Genomic DNA, 16030 nt, shown 5'->3' on the forward strand with positions numbered 1-16030 from the left:
TGTATCAACAAAAAAATTTTCTTAAGGCAAGATCTTTCAGAATGATGAAGAACTGAGCAATAACATATGCCATATTTACCTTAAGTGATAAGTTTTATGATGTCAAAACCTATTAAGGATTTATTTCATAGACTGAGATAAATATTAATCTGATTATCTTGTAGCCATGTCATGTAAATTATATTTAAATCTTGCTTGTTCTGGAATTTAGAGTACAAGAAATTGAAGGAAAACTCTTGTCTATCTTCTGTTTCATATAACATCCTTTGGAACAGATAATTTGGAGAAAGCAGGATCTTCATGAAGGGCTAAATTTCCTCCATATAACACAATCTCATAACTGTGATTTGCTATACTTGCAAGTGTGTGCTATAGGCACAGGTAGAGGTGGTGAGATTCAAGATTGGATTGCAAAGCACAAAACTATCAGTGCTATTTGTAAAAGAACTTAAAAGGCACACAAGGATGACATCAGAAATGACATTTTTGAAGACAAAGGATGATATCTTTATATGACATTCTATAGAAACAAAAGTTATGCCCAAAACTACCACCAGGATACTGTGAGATTAACCACTGGGGGAACAGAGGATGGGTAGGAATATTGGCATTAATTTTTGGATACTATTAAATCCAATTCTGATCACAAAAAAGGAAGCATTTTGAAAGCTAGAGGTGGTGGTGGTAGGGTGCAGCTGCGTAGCTCAGTGGATTGAGAGCCAGGCTCTAGAGAGGGGAAATCTTGGGTTCAAATTTGACCTCAGACACTTCCTAGCTGTGTGATCCTGGGCAAATCACTTAACCCCCCCCCTTGCCTAGCCCTTACCACTCTTTTACCTTGCGACCAATACATAGTATTGATTATAAGATGGAAAGTAAGGGTTTAAAAAAAACAAAATAAAATAAAAGCTAGAGGTTGGGTTCACCTTTTCCGCTTTTGTTCTGCAAATATATTGCTTTATATATTTTTTTACAAGAATGGGTAAATTTCACAATAAGTACTACCCTTGTATAAAGGTGGGTCTTGCTTTAAAGAAAGTCTTAATGTAGAATATGAGTTTTTGCAAAAAATACACTGTTTTGTTTAAAAAGGGGAATTATAATTGGATCTCTAAATTCTCTAATACACTTAAAGCAGCTGTTTTATAAAAATTCAGAAATAAGTATTTTAGCAACACTTCTGTTGTGTAAAGACACATTAACAGACCTGACTCAATACATGACTTTGGATACACCACAGATCAAACCATATTCTCAAATGTACAGAATATAATCTACAACATGTGCTATTCTGCTCAGTAAGAAGTATTTAAAAAAAGGTTCTAAGCACTATGTGACCTTCTTGGCAAAGGTTCCCATTGCTTCATCCATTTAGGAAGTGAAATACACAGGAGAGTTACTTCAAAACAATGCTGTGCCATGGTACAAATAGGAAGGTACCACTTGGCTGATCATATGAAGGTACAGAAAATAAATCAGGTGTTCAGGAGAGTGACTAGCCTTGTTATAATACCAAAAGCCTCTAGACTATCAAAGTATTACAATAGCAGAGAATGAGTGGAATGGTGTGTTTAGTCCAAACTGTACTAGAACAAAACAAGACTCTTCCCAACAACTACAAGTAGTTGTCAAAAGTAGTCATACAGATAACAAGTGAGGAGAAAACAATTATCTCCAAAGGAAATCTACTGAGGGATAGCTCTGGTGGCAAGGTTTTTTTACATCAAGCCTTAATCTGTGAATCACTACTGCTCCCAATTCTGCCCACAGTGGTTATCTTTCACTTTCAGTCAGTTCTAGGGGAGGTGTCTTGAACCCAACTTACATTGAAACTTTTAAGTGGGGAGAGGGAGTAATGAAAATGGAAGTTCTAAAAGATGTGGAAGGGAAGGAAGATTCCAGGGAGTTGTCTTTTTTTTTTCTTTTTAAACCCTTACCTTTCATCTTAACATCAATACTGTGTATTGGTTCCAAGGTAGAAGAGTGGTAAGGGCTAGGCAATAGGGGTTAAATGACTTGTTCAGGGTCACATAGTTAAGAAGTGTCTGAGGTCACATTTGAACCTAGGACCTCCCGTCTCTAGGCCTGGCTCTCAATCCACTGAGCTACCCAGCTGTCCCAAAGGAGTTGACTTGAAGGAAGCTAAAGATTATGCAGAATTATTGTGATGAGGTACCTCTAAAGGAAAAAATAAATGTTCCATATCAAGATTAGCCCTTTAGACATTTTCAATGTTAATCATTTGTTGATTTTGTAGACTTTGATGCTTCTTTTGGCTTTATTTTTAAATATCTTTTTTAAAAAGCATTCTTGGATATTTACATTTATTTTCTCAAGGCACAAACCATTCCTGGAGAATAGTATCTATAGTGAGCTTTCTCGATCCTTCTTATACTCCATGAGAATTGAGTTCTATTTAGATGCACCTTTCTCTCCTAAGAAGTGGGATATATGGGCAGTGGTTTAAACTCCTCCATTCAGACTCTTTTTTAGGCACCAACATCCTTACAGATATTCTGTGTTCATGACAAAGGACAGCCTGCTACCCATACTCCTTCACTTGCTGAAGGATACAAAACATGAGAATCTGGATGAGTCAGAGAGGCCCAGCATACAGAATTTACCTGGTAAGGAAGCACATGGCAAGAAGGGAAAATCAGTTATGACTATTTCTTTCTAACTTAAAATAAAGGGATATTTCCCTCAAGTCTCAGAAATAGGGACATGCTAGTTATGGTCATCTTCCTCTAAGATGGCTAAACTCCAAGTGGCTTTATAACAAGGGAAAGGCTTACTAACTTAACTACCAGTCAAGAGATGAATTCTCAAGCTCTATGAAGCTTTTATTGTTCATTGAAACATAAGAATATGGTAATCCCAATAGTTATTCATGAATATGGCTACTGATCCTACCTCTTGCTTTTACTTGTGAACTCAGTGCTGGACTGATGGTCATATTGTCTTGAGAATAAAATCACCTGTCCCCTTTCCTCAGTAAACATAAGCAAAGTAGGGTACCCACCCCCCCCCTGCCCCTGACAGTTTCCATTAAGAGGGAGTTGATCAGGGTAGCTTTTAAGCCATACATAATTCTTCAGCTTTAAATGGGTAAAAATAATTGCTACCAAATGTTTAGAACATATTCTAGGGACTGTATTAGCTGCCATTTTATTTTACTCCAAGTATTATATATCACTTCAAACAATTCCCAAACAAGATAGAGAGAACATGTGTGTGTGTGCGCGCGCGCACACAGTTTTACTGATGGAACTCGGTGAGCTATATGGCTGGAAGTTTTGAAGCTCAGCTTTCTATCTCAGACTTACTGAAATCACGGAGGGGGGGGGGGGGGGAGGCTCATTCTTCTCCTGCAAATGGTTCATCTCTGTACCTCACCTCAGAGTTCTGTAACTCTGTGATATACTCTTAGAAGACATCCCTTTTCCTCTCCCTCGTCCCCTGTGGCTCTTAAACTGAGTTTGGGGGAAAAATGCCTTATATACACCCGAGAAAGCAGCCATTTCCTTTCCTTAAGCCACCAACTGTGGAAGCTGCTTTTCCACAATGCAGTTAGTCAAGATTTGTCACTTGGAAAAAAATTAGACAAATGAATTCTGTATTTACCCTTCCACCCCAAATAATTCTTAGCTCCTCTGAATGCAAGGAACCATTCATTTATCATTCATTTATTTATCATTTTATTTATCATTCATTTAAATCCCAAGTGGGATATGGAATTACTAAAAGGAGTAAAGGCAAAGGAAAGACTATATAGCTGGTAATGGAGAAATCAATGACCTACCTTTCGATTGGTAAAGTAGAGGTTGTCATACATCTCCACAGTGAGAGCCTGGGTTCCTAAACCACTAAGGTTGATGATGCCATACTTGCAGCCTCCATGTTCCACATCATTAACTGTGAATACCCTCTCCCGGGCAGTGTCAGCCTGCCAAAGCAAACCACATGCTACTTCAAAGTATGTTAGGGTCAGCTGCAGGAATCATATCTGAGCAATAGCTCATCTATCTCTGGTACACTGCCCTCTTATTTTTTTTCCACTGGCAATATTGTCAGCTAACCCTAAGCACAAAAATCACTTGGATTCTCCCTTTGTGAACCTCAAATGTAGCCATCTTTGGGGCAATGTTGACAACTGCCTGATCTAGCAATTCAACAATTTAGAATGGAAAATAAGGATCTCCCACAAAGGAGACATGTATTGGAGGTAATGCTGCTAGGGAAACTGAGGTCGGTATTAGAATTAAAACTGGGTCTAGATACTAGTACAACTGCTTCAAGTTCTGTAAAAAGCGTGCCTTAGGAAGAATGATTTCTAGTAGTTGGGATCTAATCTGAAAAACGTGAACTCTGGTGACAAATGGTCATATTTAACTTCTTGCCTGTTGCTGAGTTGAAAGGAAGGTAGGATCTACAGAATTACCAGCATTTATGATGAAAAGTCACCAAGGAACTTTTCAAATTAGAATTCTGCCAAGCAGGTTTGTCAAGGGAGATAAGTCTGCCTAATACACATGGCAAGCAGTAGAGATCTCTTTTCTCTACTACACCCATCCTGGTTTATTGCAGATTACCAGAAAGGGTATCCTGGGTTTTAGTTAAGATCCTAATGTAGCTACAACAATCTTTTTTTTTAAACCCTTACCTTCTGTCTTGGAGTCAATACCGTGTATTGGCTCCAAGGCAGAAGAGTGGTAAGGGCTAGGCAATGGGGGTCAAGTGACTTGCCCAGGGTCACACAGCTGGGAAGTGTCTGAGGCTAGATTTGAACCTAGGACCTCCCGTCTCTAGGCTTGGCTCTCAATCCACTGAGCCACCCAGCTGCCCCCTACAACAATCTTTTTGACAGGCTTTGCTACTGTCCTGATGCTAGTTTTCCTAGATGCATCACCTTCAACAAAGTTATAAAATCCTCCATTGTATTAAACACCCTATGAGGGAACAGGCATTGACCCCACTGGGTTATTTTCATACTCCAAAGTCATCCCTCTCACTAGAAGAGCTCTCCTAATCATCCAAGCTTATCCTCTCCACTGCTATTATTTGGCAAAAAGGAAGGAAAGGGATCACCTGGCATGGGATGACTCCACCTCATAAGTGTCTGTAACTTGTTATACCCATGAATTAGGTCTTTTAAACAAGTACTGTTTGCCCTCCGCACAGATGTTCTCTCAATAGCCTTCAGAACAATATAGTACCAAAAGGCTATGTTCTTTCTAGGGATATATATATATATATATGTATGTTGTGGGGGTAGGATAGTATAGGAAATGGTCTCAAATCACAGGACGAAGGGTTCTTTCTAAAAGGTAAGTGAAATGGGAATAGGTATACTTCAGAAAATGGACCCCTTTGTGTATAACAGATCATTCAAGTTACATTATCTAGAATTTCTTGGTTCTTGATGCACACAAACTTCAAATTTGGTCACCTTTATCTTGGAAAAGGGCACATAATTCACCAGTTTACCATTCAATTGAAAGACAAAACACTTTGAAGAAAAAAAATGCTATGTTTAGCTGTTTAGGCAGGCTAGAGGTTCTAATGCAAACTGATGGAGCAGAAAAGACATGCGGGTTCATGGTCACAGTACAATTTACCCTGCCAGGACAGCACCTACCATTTTACATGTAGCAAGTGCTTAAAATAATAAGAATCAATAAAAAGCTACCCACTTCTGTGGCAGTTTGAAGTCAAAGTTAGAAATCAATATATCATGTCTAGTTCATAGACCACCCCAAGAAATCATGAAAAACAAATAAAAGGCTGTCCTGGCAGAGCTAATCCTTATCCTTAAGCATCTCCAACTCACCACTATGAGTTTAAAGTGATCTGTTCCAACAACAGAGGAATCAGGGCTCTGAATTTTCACCTTCTTTCTCTGCATGCAGTTTACACGTAACTCATGGACTAGTCTGTAAGGGGCAAACAGGGAGGAGGGGATAGTAATGACTATTTAAGCAGTGAAGAAAATCAGGATGTGGGAGTTAGAATATGAGAAAAATCTCTATAATTTGTCTCTTTCCATACTATTCTTCAAGATTAACATTGAGGACAAGATTCTAAGTAACTTGGTGTTAATTGTTTTTATTCAAAAGATATTTAAGCAACTTCCTTTTATATAGCATGGGACTTGGGCACTGGGAAGATAGAAAGTTTAACTTTCCAAACTTGGAGAAAAAAAATTTGAGCATATTAAAAAGCATCTGGATACCAAGAAGAGATCTCTAAGAGCTCTGAATTCTAGCCCATGTACTGCCTTCTGTATACTTAAAACCTTCCAAGATACTCTTTCCCATTCAAATTAAAATCTCCCACTCTGATCTCTGTCATTGGGTGATTTGCTTTGCCCAGAAACTAACTTACTTGCTTCAAGCTAAAGCAAGCACATTTATAGCACCAAAATTACCCTTATTACTTCATGGGGGACTTCTTTCAGGCCTTTATTGTTCAGGAGATTAGGGGATCTGAATCACAAAGCTTGATTAGGAAAAGCTGGGTCTGTTCTTTCACCTCTTTAAGTGAACCTACCTTCATGGAAAATTTTCTAGTAGAGGGATAAAACAAACACACCTACTTGTAGCAGTGAGTTCATTTAACAGTTGTAGAAAAATGTGTAGTTTCAGCAGGAAGACCACTGTAGATTAGAAGAGATCCAGGAAGGTTGTGTGGCCTTTCTATTGTGTAATGGAAGCAATGGCTTAATTGGACTTTAATGGATGAATAGGAATTCAATAGGTGAAGAGAGGTAGGATCAAGGAACAGAGCTGGAATGTACCCTCAGAAACTGACATCTAGTATGGTAAAGCAACTTGATGAAGGTCACAGAGAGTTAAAAAAACAACAACCAAAAAAACCCCCAACCACCAAGCATTTATTAAGCTCCTACTTTGTGTCAGACAAACACTGCTAGGTGCTGGTGAGAAAAGACAAAAGGAAACTGGGCAAGCTGCTCAAGCTTACAGCCTCATGGAGGAGACAACACACAAACATGTAAGTGTATACACAACAGATACAATGTCCCGTGGAAAACATTAAGGGCTCTCTGTGGAAGGTTATGCTTCAACTTCAACTGAACATTGAATGAAACTATGATTTTAAGAGACAAAAGAGAGGAAAAAAAGAAGGAACAGCTTGTGCAAAAAGGCAATGAATGAAGAACAGTGAGGAGGCCATTTTGGCTGGATGGGAACAATGTGAGAGGCAGTGTGGAAAGTAGGTTGGGACTGGGGGCAATGGGTTTTAAATAGCAAAGAAAAATCAAAAGGAAGCCAGTGGAATTTACTGAGTAGGGAAAAGACATGGGCAGATCTTTAGTTTAGGAAGAGGACTCTGGTAACTCTGTGGAGGATGGTCTAGAGTAAGGAGAGGCTTGAGGCAGGGAGAAAAATCAGAAAGCTATTAGAATTGTTCAGGGAGAGGTTAGATAGGATGGCCTGAACTAGAACTGTGCACACATATAAGTGAGTAGAACACCTGTGAGAGGCAGGGAGAAGGTGGTGTCAAAGGGAGATGGTGTGGAAGACGCCAAGGTTGAGGATCTAGTATCAGGAAGATGGTAATGCCCTAGAAGGGATGGGTTTGAAGGGAAAAGATGAGCTCTATCTCAAACATGTTGAGTTTGAGACACCTAAAAGACATTCAGTCTGAAATGTCCTTTAGGCTGTTGGGGATAGAGAGCTTGGGAATGTAGGAGGTAATAATTTCTGGATATGGACAACTGAAAGTTATCTTCACAGATATTATAACTGTGTGACAAGGTGACTGAGAAAGCATAGGAAGAGAAAAGAAGATGGCTAAATACAAAACCTTGGGGCAAAGGCTGAACTAGTTTCTTCCTACCCTTAATTCAGAGTTCTTTTTGCCACACCACACTATTTTTAACTTGTTCACCAGTTTCAGAATTAAATTTAAAAAAGCAAACAAAAATTATGAGCAAGACTAAAATTTGGGGGCAAGAATTTTCTCCTTATATCACTACTAAAAGTTAATAACCTAAGGGACTATCATACAAACTTTTATTTCTACAAAATTACAATTGGTATAACTGTTGTAGGCATTTTAAACAGTCTACCATGGCTAATGAGAATATCTTTCATCTCCTCAATTTGAAAAGGATCAACACCTATGCAACTTTCTCATAGCACACTGTTTTTCCAATTTGTACTTAGAACTATACTATTAGGAAAAATATGATTTGAACACATATCCTTGCCCCAGAATAGAATGTAAGTTTTTTGAGAGTAGGACCTCCGACTAGGGCAAATCTTCATCTCCCCAGTGCCTTGGAGTATCTCCCACAAAAAAAGGTATTTATTAAGGAAAGTGTTCCTAAAGTTTTTCAGCTAAAGTAGTTTGAAACTACACTAAGACTTTTGGGATATCTTGTATTTGTTTAATTGAATCAGAGGTAGACAGACTAACTTGTAAAGCTTCTCAAACAGGAGCTTTTCCTCATTCTGCCAAGCACAAAGGCTGAAATGGGTATTGATAATACCCTTATTCTAGAGTATCTTTCTAATGTGTCAATTCTAGAAAGATAAATTTATTTTCAATAGTGCAAATTGGCTAAGAATAAGAGGAGAGGGAAGAATTCATAGTAATATAGTTCTAGGACCTACCAATTTAACTAAAATGTAAATGATTTAATCAGTACATAAATTATTTAATAGTAACACATAGTCTGGAACTCCAAAATAAAAGATTTCCATTTCTATCTATGTTTAATTTCTTACTCTCTCCTCTTCTCACTCCCCTTATGCAAGAATCTCCTTCACTCCCTAGAAAAGAAATAATTCCTTTGGGACTGACTTAAGTGGCTAAAAATAAAGGCACTTGTGAAGGATTCTCACACAGTTATCACTTGGAAAGGCTGGTTTTAAAGCAGTGATATTGGAAAGAATCTCAGAGATCATGTGGTCTCACCTTTGTGGCATTAAAGGAAACAGAAGAAACATCCCAGAGGTAATGTCTTACCGGCAATAATTGGTAGAGCAGAGCAAACCCAACTGCCTCTTGTGCAACAAGGGTAATGGATTCAATCCAATTCGAGTAGTTTTCTAAGTTAAAAAAAAAAAAGAGAATTTGACAAAATTTTATCTAGTATAGAGGTGAAGGGAAATGATTTTCATCCTTATTAAGAAATCAGCTTTTCAACATGAGAAAGTTCATTACCATAAATTCTTTGACTATCAGAGGCTCAGGCTTTAGAGAATATCAGTACAACTCCCCATGTTATACATGAGGAAATTGAAGGTTACATAAATTGCTTAAGGATCATATAGCTAGTTAGGGTAGGCCTAAGAGATGAACTCTAAGGTCTCCCCACTCTGCTCAGTGCTCCTCTCACTATATATACCACATTATAGGTTTGTTTGGAGTGGGAATGGACAGACTCTTGGAGGTCAAATAATGGAATTATAGCTTAAACTTTACAGAGATAATTGAAAATTTCTTGTCTTTCCCTTAGATTTCAACTCAAGAGGGTAAACCTCAAAGGCATCTCCTAGAATAAACCTGTCTTAAAAGAAATCTATTAGGCGGGAAGGCATCGGGGGTAAGTGATTTTTCAGCAATGAGGGGTACTTATATGTGTGCATATGTATATGCATGTATGTTTTGAAAAAAAAATCATAATAACAAAAGACTCCATTTTGTACCTTTGGCTAGTACACACCTTTTTTAGCATATCCTCTTCCTCTAAAAGCTTCAATCTTTTGCTCTCCATCTCCTTGTGCTGAATAATCTCCCTGGTGAGGGGGTTGCAGTTGTTATGGCCAGGAAGCAAGCGGAAGTAACGGTTCTTTTCAGGATCAAAGTAAAATCCTGGGAGTTCTTTAACCATATGAAATGAAATTTTAATTTTAATCAAGACAAACTGACTGACTTAGCAAAGAGCATAATGCCATTAGATCACACTTTTATGTTCATCTTTCCTACGATGGAAGAAAATAGGGTTGCACACTGATCATTAGATTGAAAGTGGGCAAAACCCATCAGTAAAACCTTAAAAAATACAGGAGAAAACAAAATGAAGCACTGAAGGGAAGCAAATAGCAATTTTAATATTGCCTTGTTAAGTTTAATGTGTTTACAAAAAGAAAGTAGAGTTTCATGGGTTCATATGTAATCATCTTTTTTGATCTCAACATATATTTGTGTTTGCTGATTAGTCATTTCATTGTGAAAAAAAAGGAGAAAGAGAAGTTAGTTAAATCTACCTAGGCCTTTCAGGCCTTGGTTATTCCATTTATCCCTACTGATTTCCTAAGTCCTGAGCCAAATGAGCTTACAAATTTGTCTCCCTGCCACTGTGCCACCCCTCCCCCCCTTCTAGCTAAGAAGAAAGTGTAACCTGAAAATGAAAACAAAACAAAACAAAACAAAACTTGAATATGTGGATTTTTCTTCAAATTATTTTTTGCAAGCAGGAAAGGATTCAATAATGGTCATAATTCTGTAACTCCCTTACCTGGCACTGAAGAGCTCTCATTTGAGCTAGAAGCTGATGAAAAGGCTCTAGTATTGCTGTCAGAACTTTGAGGACTGTGAGATATCTCTGCTCTGTATCTGTTAACATAAACAATTATGATAATTTGGAAAGTCATGCTTATTTGCTGCAAAGGGTTTTCATTAGCTTATTTAGCATCCCCAACCTCTCTACCTATAGGAAAAACACCTAAATTAACACTAATTTGTTGGCTATTTTGCCCATTTTCTTACAGAAAGCTTAAGTTGCAGAATTTTCTCATGGCACATATTTCAAAATATCTAGGCAATGTTCTTGCTCACCGTGGTTTTAAAGAATGTTTGTTTTCAGAATAATTTCCATTTTTACCTCCAACATCAATAAGTCATTTGAAATTTTCCAGCTGCAAAGTACTCTAGAACATCATAGAAAGGTATTCCACTAATAATGTTGCAGCAGTTCTCATTTGTTACAAAAACAATAATTCCCATGCCACGCAAATTATAGTCTTTGTCTTCTTTGGCCTAGATTTACTAAGTTTTTCTTGGCTCTTCTATTTCATCTATAAAAATTCTATTCCATCTATAGGGAAACTGAGGCTCAGAAATGAAGGCATTTGCTTCAGGGTCAGAGTCAGAATGAAAACGTACTGCTTTCTAAGTTAAAAGCTGCTTTAATCCAAATCTACTTTTGTTACAAAAGGCAAAAAGGCAGCATGGTATAGGGAAAAGAACAATGGAATGTATCAGAAGACTTAAGGTTCTAGTTATAAAAGGTCAATTCCTCTCCTAGTCTGGGCCCCAGATTTTTCATCTGTAAATTAAAGGTGTAGGACTTCTAGATAATTTCTCCAGATGTAAAATTCTATGAGTTTATGAAATGATAAAACAAAAGATCATACTTAAGAATCATGGTTAATTTCATTATAAATATCAAGTATATTAAAAAAATGCTCCTACTCCTAGTAATAAGGAGGGCAAGGGAATGAAGACTTCTCCCCCTTTAAATCTTGGCAGTCTGGACAAGTCTAGGAGAAATATCTAGGTTCAAATTTTTCCAACTTATTCTGTGATGAGCAAAAGGGTACATATCCCCCTTTCCGCTGTTTACCCTTGCCCTTTTGTACCCCAAAAGATATCTGCTGGTTTATTAGGCTTCACAGTGCCCTCCTGAAATTTAGTTATGACCATATTCTTAGATGAACTTGATGTAGCCAAATGAAACTATTGTGTGGGAAGATCTTTCTCCTGAGGAAACGCAGGTTACTACATTATGTAACAGATTAATTTTTCTATACAAGTGTTAGTATCATGGTTTTTAATTTCACTGTAGGACTGATTTGGGGGCTATATTACATTAACTATCTGTGGATATATCTATTATGGTTGGAGATATGCTTTGGTGGGGTTGATACTTAACATGTATTCTTACCATCTCTATTGTTAAAGACCTGATTATTCTTGGGAAAAGGAGGTCTGGTGGGTGGGAAGGTTCTGAAATTGATATGATTGTTCCCTCTGGAAATCTTTCAAAGCTAAGTGTTGGGAAGTTTGCCTTTATTGCTTCATGACTAGCATATTCATTGACATATGGGACCCAGGACCATCTGTATTTGAACAAAGTGGTGACTTTAAGCATAGTTATAAGCCCTTCTATAGTAACAATTCCTTTTTCATGTTATAGTATTGAGTGCAATGAGTAGAAAGTAGAAACCATATGAATGTGTTTGGGCATTTAATTGATGGGGATTTATTTTTCTCTTGGAATAATTCTGCCCAAAGCATATAAAGATTTTGCAGCCTTTCTCAAAACTTTGCTGAATGGATGAAATTAGGTTCTCTGAGGATTGTACCTTTGGCTGTAAAATAACAAATACTTCTAAGCAGAGAAAATTCTTTGAAGGCAGTAGGTGTCATCTTTATTTTTAACTTCTTGTAGATAACAGTTACAGCCTAAAAAATCATGTTCTGATTGAAAATAAGGCGGCTGGCACCACCTTTAACCATAGCCAAGACTGAAATTAGATTTAGGACAAAGGCCAACTCCCATCGTTACACTTGCCTTTCATTAGAACTACGCCTTCTATTCCAGCGACAGGCATTGCTCTGCCAATGACTGCTTCTTCCATATCTGTCCCTTATGTATGAGCCTCTCTTCTTCATTTCTGTCCAAAGAAACACAACAAAGTAGGAAAAAAGGATCAAAGTCATCCATAAAAGTCACTTAACCCCAATTACCCTGCCCTTGCTCTTCTGCCTTGGAACCTATATTTAGTATCAATTCTAAAACAGAAGGGTTTAAAAAAAGATAAACCATGATCATATGAATTAATTTAACCTTAAGAGCAACTTGAAGACCTAAAAGCACTAGCTGTTATGACTATTAAAAAAAGTGGACTGTTTTCCACATAGGTACATTTAAGTACCTGCAATGTACACAGCACTATGCTAGGGATATCCTAATACTTCAATGGACTTGAGATCTTACTGACATGGATATTCCCTTCAGTGATGCAGATTACAATACATCCAGGCTTGTTTATCATTCTCCTCTATGTCCTCCATAAGTTCACCAAAGAGTTTATCCAACATACTTCAGGCCTTCTTCATTTTCTCTTCACTAGAGATCATGAATTTAAAGCTGGAGGGGGCATTAGCAGTCCCTAAATCAAAACCTCATTTAAAACTGAGGCCCACAAAGTTGAAGTGACTTTCTGAGGGCTGCAGAAATAAGTGGCAGCCCTTCTCACTGTACCACACTGTTGCTGTTTCTTCTGAAAACAACAAAACCCTTTATCTTCCATCTTAGAATCAATAGTATGTATGTATTGGTTCTTCTGCAAAAAAGCAGTAAGGGCTAGGCAGCATGGTTAAGTGACCTGGCCAGGATCACATAGCTACCTTTTTTAAAAAAGAGGCTTCTTTTTAAATCAAGTTTATAAGACTCTAGTGTTCAAGAACTATAGTACGCACCTACAAAATATATATATATATAAACAAGTAACTAAGCTAGTTGTTGTTTAGTCATGTCTGACTCTTCATGACCACATTTGGGATTTTCTCAGCAAAGAGTGGTTTGTCATGTCCTTCTCCAGCTCATTTTCAGATAAGGAAAATGAGGCAAACAGTTAAATGACTTGCCTAAGAGCAGAGCCAGTCAAGTGTCTGAGACCAGATTTGAATTAGGTCTCTGAGAATATGGAAACTTGCCAACATTATCCATAATTAACCAAAAAACTCTTAAGAATTAGAACACAACCCCTAGCTGTGTGACCCTGGGCAAGTCACTTGACCCCCATTGCCTAGCCCTTACCACTCTTCTGCCTTGGAGCCAATTGGCTCCAAGATGGAAGGTAAGGGTTTAAAAAAAAAAAAAGAATTAGAACACAACCAACCCAAGGACCCTCCAACAAGAACCTTGACCAAGCACTGGACATGGGGAAAAAATCATGCACAAGAGTATGATTTTAGGGGTTCTCTCAAATTCAGTTAATTGCACACATGGGGATTGACCACATAGTGCTTATCAGAGGTGACACTATCACATGCCCATTGCCTAAAAACTCCGGAAGGAGGGACACTCCAGAATTTGAAAAGGCTCTGGTATTCCATGAACACTGGATAACAATGTAGAAGTTTATAAAGCACTACTATACTCTCTCCTTTGACAGACACGCACATAGGGCTCTACGGTTGGAAAGTACTTTGCTTAACATTATATGAGCTTCCTAAGCCTTCGGAGGTAGGCAATTTACAAGTGTTATGATTTCCAGTTAGTTAGTAGATGACAGGTCCGAGATTGAGTTAAATAATTTGACTCACTCAAATTCATTTATATGACCTTAACAGAGAATACATGAATATATTCCAAAGCCACACACTGGTTGAACACTTTAAGGCTTACAACAGCTCTAAGCAGTAGGAAAAGCAAGCAACTCAACAACTATTAGGTTTCTTATTATATACTAGGCACTGGAAGACCTAAAAGAATGAAGAAGCAGCTCTTTATTTTGTCTGTAAGCCTAGGCAGTTTCCCTTTAGTGTCCATTTTAAAAACTACTCCTTATAAATATGGTAAAATCGAGGAATTACGGGTGAGGAGGTGGTGGTGGTGGGTCAGCAAAATGATGTCGGGGTGGCTGAGGACCAGCAAGTGCCCAGACACGCTCATTCTAGGCAGGCCCTGCTGCCTAAATAGAAAAATAGCAGACTAACTTCATCTGCGCTGGTTTTGAACTTGAACTGCCATTTTTAAAAAAACTTTTTCTTCTACAAAGCTGAACCTGTTTCCCCTGGTTTGTTTAGGAGGAAATTTTCTGGTTCTGTTCCTGAAATCTCCCAAGTAAAGGGTTAATTAAGAACGTCCCGACTCCGCCCTCTCTGCCAGGCTGCCTCCACCAAGATCCTCCTCCTTCAGACGGTCTCGGCTCAGGCTCAAGGCGGTTCCGGCTACGGACTGCTGGGCGTGGGAGCTGGGCCAGGGGTGGTGAGCCTTCTCCAGCAGGAGGCGACTTAGCAAGGGAAAGGAAAATCATAGCCAAAAAAGTTTGGATTCACGGCGCTGAGCGCCTCCTAAACTTAACACCCTGTCCAAGCTCTGCACCTCCGCCGACTTACCTGCTTCACCACTCCCAACCTGGGCTCCCCTTCCACGTGTTCACTCCCCGCTCGTCCCACGCGGGAATTTTTACCACGTGCTCCGCCCCCTTTTTCCCCAGACTTCACTTTCTGGTCTTCCCTTCCCCCCTGCAACGCCCCTCTCTTTCTTCTCCTTCCGTCACAAGCTCTGCGAGGCGGGGAAGCAGCTGTTAGTCCCGAGTGAACGGAGGTGGGCTTTGGGGACGAGAATCGCAGACTCCCTCGAACAGGGAATTAGCAGTAGTACCTCCCGCAAACCCCGAGAACCCTAAACTCGAGCGGGGAAGCAGACGGGAAAGGGGTGGAGCTGAGAAAAAAAGGGGACGATCTTGGTGTCAGCCAATCCTCTGCTAGAGACCCTCCCTCTTCTGAGATCTCATCGTGGATAGGGCATCGCTTGCCTTAGCCATTGGTCTTCATTGCCGTCAGTCAGAGCCGGAAGTTCCAAGCTGAGAGGAAAGGGGTGTGGACCTGGGCACGCGTAGGAGTGTGTGGGGGGACAGGGAGGAGGAGAAGATGAAGATGTACAGTCACATGACAGGAGGCGGGGCCGAGCTAGGGGTGGGGTGGGGCGGTCCGTATATTTTCTCCGCGGATTGTGGAGGGCCGAATGTGTCTCTCTCTCTCTCTCTTTTTTTAAACCCTTTATAGTGGTTGTACAGATGTAAGTTGTTTTCCGTCATGCTTTTATTTCCGAAACTGATTTGAGGTGGCTTTATGAGTTAAATTGTGGATTGTAAGTGGACTATTAAAACGAAAAATGTGGCCTCATGTTGCACGGTGACCTGGGAACTCGGGGGCCCCCTGGGTCCCGGCTCTGCATTGCTGGCATTAAATATCTAGGGTCCCTCAAAATTAATTTAAGGTTGTATGATAGAACTCTTGGGTTGTCTGATTTAAAAAACAA

At 39.1% G+C, this 16030-nt stretch overlaps 1 protein-coding gene across 2 annotated transcripts in view; it reads right to left on the bottom strand.

Annotated features, from left to right (window-relative positions):
* The window catches only part of DCAF4 (DDB1 and CUL4 associated factor 4), a 26771-nt gene extending 11332 nt beyond the window's left edge, over nucleotides 1-15439 (bottom strand). Inside the window, exons 1-8 of one of the 2 annotated variants that reach the window (XM_007472878.3) lie at nucleotides 15103-15439; nucleotides 12548-12650; nucleotides 10490-10587; nucleotides 9695-9852; nucleotides 8995-9077; nucleotides 5831-5933; nucleotides 3803-3946; nucleotides 2575-2624 (exon numbers count right to left, since the gene is read on the bottom strand). In XM_007472878.3, the coding sequence (XP_007472940.1) occupies nucleotides 2575-2624; nucleotides 3803-3946; nucleotides 5831-5933; nucleotides 8995-9077; nucleotides 9695-9852; nucleotides 10490-10587; nucleotides 12548-12648 (737 nt within the window). In that variant the 5' untranslated portion in view covers nucleotides 12649-12650; nucleotides 15103-15439. The remainder of the gene's footprint in view (nucleotides 1-2574; nucleotides 2625-3802; nucleotides 3947-5830; nucleotides 5934-8994; nucleotides 9078-9694; nucleotides 9853-10489; nucleotides 10588-12547; nucleotides 12651-15102) is intronic. The other variant, XM_007472877.3, reaches the window with a different exon arrangement.
* Between the last annotated feature and the right edge of the window lie 591 nt (nucleotides 15440-16030).

The sequence above is a fragment of the Monodelphis domestica genome, chromosome 1 (assembly GCF_027887165.1).
Source record: "Monodelphis domestica isolate mMonDom1 chromosome 1, mMonDom1.pri, whole genome shotgun sequence".
Taxonomy (NCBI): Eukaryota; Metazoa; Chordata; class Mammalia; order Didelphimorphia; family Didelphidae; genus Monodelphis; species Monodelphis domestica.